This window comes from Myotis brandtii, unplaced genomic scaffold, assembly GCF_000412655.1.
Source record: "Myotis brandtii unplaced genomic scaffold, ASM41265v1 scaffold68, whole genome shotgun sequence".
NCBI classification, from domain to species: domain Eukaryota; kingdom Metazoa; phylum Chordata; class Mammalia; order Chiroptera; family Vespertilionidae; genus Myotis; species Myotis brandtii.
This window is the reverse complement of record NW_005370657.1, coordinates 1,009,763-1,017,183: the sequence shown is the minus strand read 5'-3', so window position 1 is coordinate 1,017,183 and position 7,421 is coordinate 1,009,763. Positions and strand designations below refer to the sequence as shown.

Genomic DNA, 7,421 nt, shown 5'->3' with positions numbered 1-7,421 from the left:
ACCGTGTTTCCAGGTCAGGGAGACTTTTCAAAAAAGAGCTCCAAGAATCAGAGGGGAAGTGTGTTCTGAACAGAAGGAGCAGCAAAATGTAAAGGCCTAGAGTGAAGTGCAGTTTGGCTACGGGGGATGAAGGGGGGTAGAGTTGAGGCAAGATCTGAAAATGAGTGCCTTGTGGGCACTTGTAATTGCACACCTCCAGCGCCTGGGAGCCCGCCAGGAGGTGCTAGTGTGCAGCCAAACCCCTTCCTTAGGCTGGCTGATAGCCACCGCGTGGGGAACTCTTCCTGTGTGCCAGGAATTGTGCAAAGCGCTTCCTGTGCGTTACTGCATTAAACCCATAACAAAGCAGCTGCTATTTTGATGCTCAGAGAGTCCAAGTCTCTCCATTAACTACAGAGCCTGTGAAGGGTGGCGCCGGGAGGCAAGGCCCCATTCTGGGAGCCTCAGTGTTCCCATCTGCAGCCTGCGCCCGGGAGGCCTGCCTCCAGCGACCCCGGAGGTCCTACCGCCCTCGGGACAGGCAAGTGGCCGCCCAAGCCAGTGCGTGGCCTCTCACTTTCAATTCCTGGGAAGAAGGTTAAATACCTCCGAGGGGCCCATTGAAGCGGCGGCAAAGGCGGGGGCAACCGAGTGACTTTCAAAGGGATCTGAATGAGCGGCTGGCCCCTCACCCCGAGGAGGGGCCCTGCTTCCTCCCCGACTAATGATATTCTGGGCTCAGCCCTGGTCTTTGGCGGCAGTTTAACCCGAGCCGGGGTGGATTTCTTTCTCACTGATCTCAGCTTGACACCCAATTAGCACAAGAATGGGAGGAGGAAGCCGGCGAGAGGCGCCTCCCAGCCTCCCCGGTCGCACGAGGGGAGCAGGCGGGAAGACAAAGGGCAGCGGGCAGGGGGGCACCCGCGCCCTCGCCTCCCCCGCAGACCCCGCCATTGTCTCCCTAGCAGCTTCTGAAGGGATGGAGGCCGACGCCCGGGCTGGCCGGCTTGCTGGAGAGGACTGGGGATGGGGCCCTGGGGGAGCTGGGTCCAGTGGAAGCTTTCTTCCTTGGGATCCCAGAGGAAGGCCCTTGGGGGAGCTGGGCCCAACCAGAGAGAGGTTCAGGGAGGAGGGGCAGGGATCCTGAAGCACAGCAGCCTGGGATGAGGCCTGACATTTAGGGGTCCCAGGGGCAAGCCACTGGTCCTGAGCCTCAGCTTTTCTCATTTGAAAACAGGGGATTGCCCTGGCCAGACAGCTCAGTTAGAGCATCGTCCGGATACGCCAAGGTTTTGGGTTTGATCTCCCATCAAAGCACATGCAGGAATCAAACTAATGAACGCATAAATAAGTGGAACAACAAATCAATGTTTGTTTCCTCCTTCCTCTCTCTAAAATCAATAATTTTTTTTTTTTCCGAAAATGGGGGTAAGAGTCCCTGTGAGGAATCAACCTGGTAATTCATGCCCCTGGCAGGTGCAAAGTGGGCACGGAGTGGAGTCAGCTCAGGAGCAGAGTGAGTCCCAGGCGTTCACAGAATGGCTGCTTTACCCAGAAGGTAGCTCCCAGTCTCTCTGCGAGGAGAAACTGGTGGACCCCCTGCCTGCTGAGATGTGGGAAGGATTCCCACTCCTCCAGGAGGGAGGGAATGCCTCTGGCTTTCCCATGCACCTTCTCCCTCCCCACCCCCACCTCCCACAACTCCTTTGGATTTGGGTTTAGAAGTGACCTCCAGGGCTGGATTAGGGGCCTCCTCCTGCTCCTACAGTGTCCCCCCTACCTCGTGTTCCCCCTTCATAACACTGATTGCACTGTGTGGTCCATTTCTGGTTTTTAAAAATATATTTTTATTGACTTCAGAGAGGAAGGGAAAGGAGAGAGAAACATCAATGATGAGAATCATTGATCAACTGCCTCCTGTATGTCCCCCACTGGGAATCGAGCCTGCAACCCAGGCATGTTCCCCAATGACCGGAATCGAACCGTGACCTCCTGGTTCATAGGTTGATGCTCAACCACTGAGTCTGATTTTTTTTTTTTAAATCCTCATCTGAGGATATTTTTTCCATTGATTTCGAATCTAGATAGAGTGGAAGGGATGGAGGAGAGGGAGAAAGAGAGAGAAACATCGAAGTGAGAGTGACAAATCAATTGGTTGCCTCCTGCACATGTCCATACAGGGGCTGGGGAACCTGAACTGAAGTACATGCCCTTGACCCTTTGGTCCCTGGGCCGGTGCTCTAACCACTGAGCAACCAGCCAGGGCCGTTTTATACATTTTTCCATCTGTGTCTCCTAGAACAGTGGTTGCCAACCTTTCGGACCTCATGAACCATGAGTGGTCCGCGGACCACTGACTGGCAACCGCTGTCCTAGAACATCAGCCCTTGAGGGCAGGGACCCCATTGGTTTTGTTCACCATTGTATTCCCAGCACCAGCGCTGGGCCTGGCACTTAATAGGTGCTCAGTGAATGTTTGTGAAATGGATGAAGCTCTTCAAATGCTCCTCAGCTCTCCGGTGCAGGAGGTGGGAGTTCCCAGGGTCAAAGGATATTCAACTCAGAGGTAGGCTGGGATTAGAGGGCTCTTGAATGATTTCTGGGAAGGCCCTTGTCTTGTTAGTAAAGAGAAGCCCATTAAATGATTTTGAGCAGGGGAGTGATATGTGTTCATTCATTCATTCAGCAAGCACTTACCAGACCCCAACAATGTACAGTATCAATACCATGAGCTAGGGATCAAAGATGAATCAGGCAAGGTTTGTACCCTGGGGGAGATAATCTTAGAAGAACATTTTTGTTGAAGGGACCTTAAGATCCTTTGGCCCTAAACCTTTTTTACAGATTGGGGAAACTGAGTTCCAGAGAGAAGTGACCTATCCAGCATGATGAATGTGGGGCCTCTCCATTTACCATAGGATTCCTTTGCACTGTTTGAGAACCAGGGCTGTGTCTCATTTGTCCAAATTTGGTGACTGGGTGTAGGAGAGGATTAAGAACAATGTCCAAAGGTTTCTTGTTTGAGTGTTTCAGTGGGTGGCAGTGGTATATTTGAGATGGGGAACACAAGTGAGAGCCTTTTTAGGGGAAGAGGCACTATGCCAAAAACTCATTTAGTCCTCACTAAAGCCCTATGAAGTAGGGGTTGTTATTATCTCCATTTTACAGACTAGGAAACTGAGACACAAAGAAGTGTAGGGACTTGCCCAAAGATACAGCTAGGAAGTGGTGGGACCTAGATCATAAGCTGGTAGTTGAACTCAACCTTTTTAACCATTACATCATTCTGCCCTTAACCAGCAGACTACACCACCCTACTCTACCAGTGCTGAGTAGACATCCCCTTCACTCCATTTGTGCCCTGAGCTGTTGTAATAGGCTCCAGTGGTCTCCTATCTTCTTCCTTGTTCCTCTCCAAACCACTCTCCACACTGCAGCCAGAAAGGATATTTTGAAACAGTTCTAATAATGTCGCCCCCTCTTAAAACTCTTCAAAGGCCGCCCATTGTTCTTAGAATAGAGACTAAAATTCTTACCTGGCTGACAAGGCATGATTTGGTCCCTGCCCACTTTTCTAGCCTCATCTCTCATCAGGTTCTCTGTTCCCCAATTTGTACCTTCCTGCCTTGTTGATCCAGCATGCTCTCCCACCCACAGCCTTTGCACCTCCTGATCTCCACACTGGAATGCTCCCGGAGCTTTCTCTCGCCTGACATCCACCTCCATAATTCTCCTCAGGCTTTAAAGCTCAGCTCAAACTCGGAGTCACTTCTTTGAGGTTTTACATTTACGAGGAAGGCTGATGTGTTTATCTGATCAGCGTTAGTTTCCCCCACTCAACTGTGAGTGCCCCATTGCAGGCATCTCGTCCATCCGGTTCACCACGGCGCCCACAGCACCCACCAAGATGCCTGATCCACAGAGGACGTGCAATAAATATCTGTCGATTGGGTTAAATCCAACTCGACAGCGAAGGGGGTGGTTGGATGGCGAGTGGATAGTTCAGGAGGGAGATTTCTGGGCTGTAAATAAAGATTGGAGGGGTCACTTATTCAGAAGGGTGGACGGGCTCGCCCAAGCGGTGTGCGGACAAGATATTTGTAACTCATCCCAAGATAAACAGTAACGTGGCTCACAGTCGCTGCGCCAAGAAGCGGCGGGCTCTCCTCCGCCTGGGTGTGGCTTACTGGTCGCTGTCCACCTTGGGGGTCTGAGCTCCTTCCCTAAAAGACAGTGAGGGACCAACTCAAAGGACCACCCCTTGCCCCGGCCCCCGTGACCTTCCCCGCCCACTCCGGGCCTTTGTCCAATAGATGAGGACAACGGCTCCCTGGGCACCGCCTCTTCCGTCAGAGGAGACCGGAAGTGGGGCGGGAGCGCCGGAAGTTGAAGGGAGTTTCCTGCGACCTCGGCTTCCTCAACATGGCGGCGCCCTTATCAGTGGAGGTGGAGTTCGGGTGAGTCACAGAGTTGGGGGCGCCGTGGGGATGGATTGAAGTCTTCAGGCCCAGAACTCCTCTCCCTCTGCTTTGGGGCCTGTCATGACCGAATCTCCGAGGTTTCTGGCGCGTTCTTTGAGCTACGCCATCCGCCTCGGAGGGTCTGAAAGGCTCGGTCTCCTTTGGCGACGAGGCCGTAAGTCCGGGAATAGAGGCGCACGGCCGGGCGTGGAGGTGCGCCCCGGACACTCTTCAGTGCCCTCTACCCTGCCGGCCTCAAAAGGCGTGATGGTTGGCAGGCGGGCTCCCCACCTTCTTTGCCAATCCCGTTTTGGACCAAGCCCATGTGTCTGGCACCTGATCTAGAGCCGAGAAGGACTACCGTACACTCCTGCATTCTTTTTTCCTGGCAGCAAGTCCACTTACAGGGTTCTTGAAGCCTTGATTCTCGTGGGATGTGTGGCCAAGACGAGACTCCTTTCTTCTCTTTCGCAATATTTGGGGTGTTAAACATACCTGAGCCCCTTTTAGGACGTTCAGTACATTTACTGAGTCTGTCTGCAGGCAGGTGGAGATGTAGGGATAAGGTAGCGCAGTGGGGAAGACTAACCCTGACAGTACAGTGTGCACAGATGAAAAGTACAGGAATCGGAGTATTCGTAACAGTAGCTGAAGAAACACTGATCAGGGAGGATGTCACCTCAAACCACTACTTTCTGTCCTCTATATATGATTTCAGAGCTGAGGGAAACTGCTGAGCTTAGAAGGCAAAGGAACTGACACCCTAAGAGATGGGTAGTATAATTTCCAGTCATATGGAAGCTTGAGAGTGTGTGTGTGTGTGTGTGTGGGGGGGGGGGGGGGCGGTAAACAAGCTAAGGCTTATGTGAAAGGAAAAGTCTGAAATGGGGATATAAAACCTCTGTCCCTAAATGCCTTTTCTTATATTGGATGCCCCCAGTTTCTTTCATGCTTTCCCTTCATTGGGTAGTTTATTCACTAGTCATTTATTGAGTGCCTACCATGTGCCAGGCAGTGAGCCAGAATCTGAGGATACAAAGATAAATGGAACTCTGTCCATGTTCTCCAGTGTTCAGCATTTCTGTCCCTTCGGGGGAGGTAGCCTCATGAATGTTAAATGCATTTTAATTGATGATGTTGTCTAGCTCCTTGGATCCAGTTAGAACCATACTGGTTTGGACTCCTGACTGTTTTGCTTCACTGACCCTTGGCCCAGCCATGGCCCCCATAGCGTAGAGGTTCCAGGAGATCCCTGCTGCTTTGACAGGCCTTAGCAGAGCTGAAAATGGGGAAGCTGCCGACTGCCAATGTTAAGGTTTATCTCCAGCCAACCTCACCTTTCAGTCTCACTGAGTCAGACATGGTATTTGTTGATCAAAAATGTCTTCTGTCTGTCAGCAGTAGGGAATTCCTGTGAAGAAGATACGGTCCTTGCCCTCCAGAGCTTATAGACTAGCTTAATTACCCCTTTTCTGGCCGGACTATGTCTAGCCTCAGCCTCCCTTATCCCCAAGAGCAACAGTGAGCTCTAACAGGGCAGGACAGCATTCCTGCACCCGTTTATCCACCTCCTAACACCTCCACCCACCACCTGTGTCCCATGAGCATCACAGCTCCTCAGGAAAGCAGGAATGCCCAAGATGCATACCAAACCCAGATACCTTCTCTCTTTGTTCTTTTCTCAATGCCTGGTTTTGTCCCTGGCCTTCCTTTAATTTCCTACGTTTCTTAGCAGACTCCCTTCACCCTTCACTCTGAACCTTAGCAGATTTGCATAGAAGTGGCCACTGTGATCCTTGAAGAGTCTGGGTGAGGACTTGGCCTCTCCCCCTTGAGCAGATGTCCTCCCAGCCCCACCAGCTCTGATCCAGAAGACCACTCAGACCTTTCTCACTCTTATCAGTTCTGCCCTCCTTTGTCTTCCCTCCTGAACTGTCCTTAGCACACCATTTTCTTAGGTCACACAGGATCCAAAGTCTGTAGTATAGGTGTGTTTTGTTCCTATGGTGCAGATATGAGATTCCCTCCTCTTCTCTTTTCCTTCTTCCTGAGTCTGGAGGTATTGACAAAGGGAGGGAATGAAGTTAGAGAAGAAGTGGGAGAAATGGGTGTTTTCACTCATGGCAAACTGAGTGCCTACTTTGTGTCAGGCCTTGTTTTAGGCAGAGCTTGCATTCCAGCCGGTAGAGGGGAATAAACAAAAATTTTAAAAAAATATAAGATAAGCCCAGCCAGTGTGGCTCAGTAGTTGAGCATCAGCCTATCAACCAAGAGGTCACGGTTCGATTCCTGGTCAGGGCACATGCCCAGGTTGCGGGCTCAAACCCTAGTAGGGGGGTGCAGGAGGCAGCCGATCAATAATTCTCTCATTGATGTTTCTATCTCTCTCCCTCTCCCTTCCTCTCTGAAATCAAAAAAATATATTTTATATATGTATGTTTGTGTGTGTGTGAGAGATAAGAAGATGATAAGCTAGAAAAAGTGAAGGCAATTTTGGGAATGTCTATACCAGTCACTGGTACCAAGAAACACTCCCACCAAGAATTGGGGACTGGAAGAAAGATGAGGTATCTTAAGATACAATTCCTTAATTGACCTTGAAGAGCAAACTCTGTCAGACATAAAAGAGTCTGGCTTTGGTTCTCTAATGGGGCCAAAACAGGACCCTTGCCTGCCTCCCTGTATCACTCCAGAGTCTGGGCATACACCTCATTCCCCTCCAGGTGTGCTGACAGCACACACCCCTCTCGGTGAGCTAGTGAACCCAGCGGTGACAGGTCACTCTCTGAGCGAGGTCACTCTCTGGCTCTCTCTTCATCTGCTTGCAAAGGGAAAAACAGACTCGGCCTCTGAGCCTGGCACCACCAGGTTTGGCCATTCTTGGTTGTTTGCCTGGGTCCCAATGTCTCCAGCTCCCACCCCTTTTCTCTGACCCCCCAATTTCTGAGCCCCTTGCCTGTGGCCCTCCCCCACCCCAGCTGC

General features: G+C 51.4%; 1 protein-coding gene across 2 annotated transcripts in view; it reads left to right on the top strand.

Moving 5' to 3' along the window:
- Positions 1-4,302: 4,302 nt before the first annotated feature.
- Positions 4,303-7,421, top strand: part of URM1 (ubiquitin related modifier 1) — a 19,586-nt gene continuing 16,467 nt past the window's right edge. The window contains exon 1 of one of the 2 annotated variants that reach the window (XM_014529399.1): positions 4,303-4,436. In XM_014529399.1, coding sequence (XP_014384885.1) covers positions 4,402-4,436 — 35 coding nt within the window. In that variant the 5' untranslated portion in view covers positions 4,303-4,401. The remainder of the gene's footprint in view (positions 4,437-7,421) is intronic. The other variant, XM_005881408.2, reaches the window with a different exon arrangement.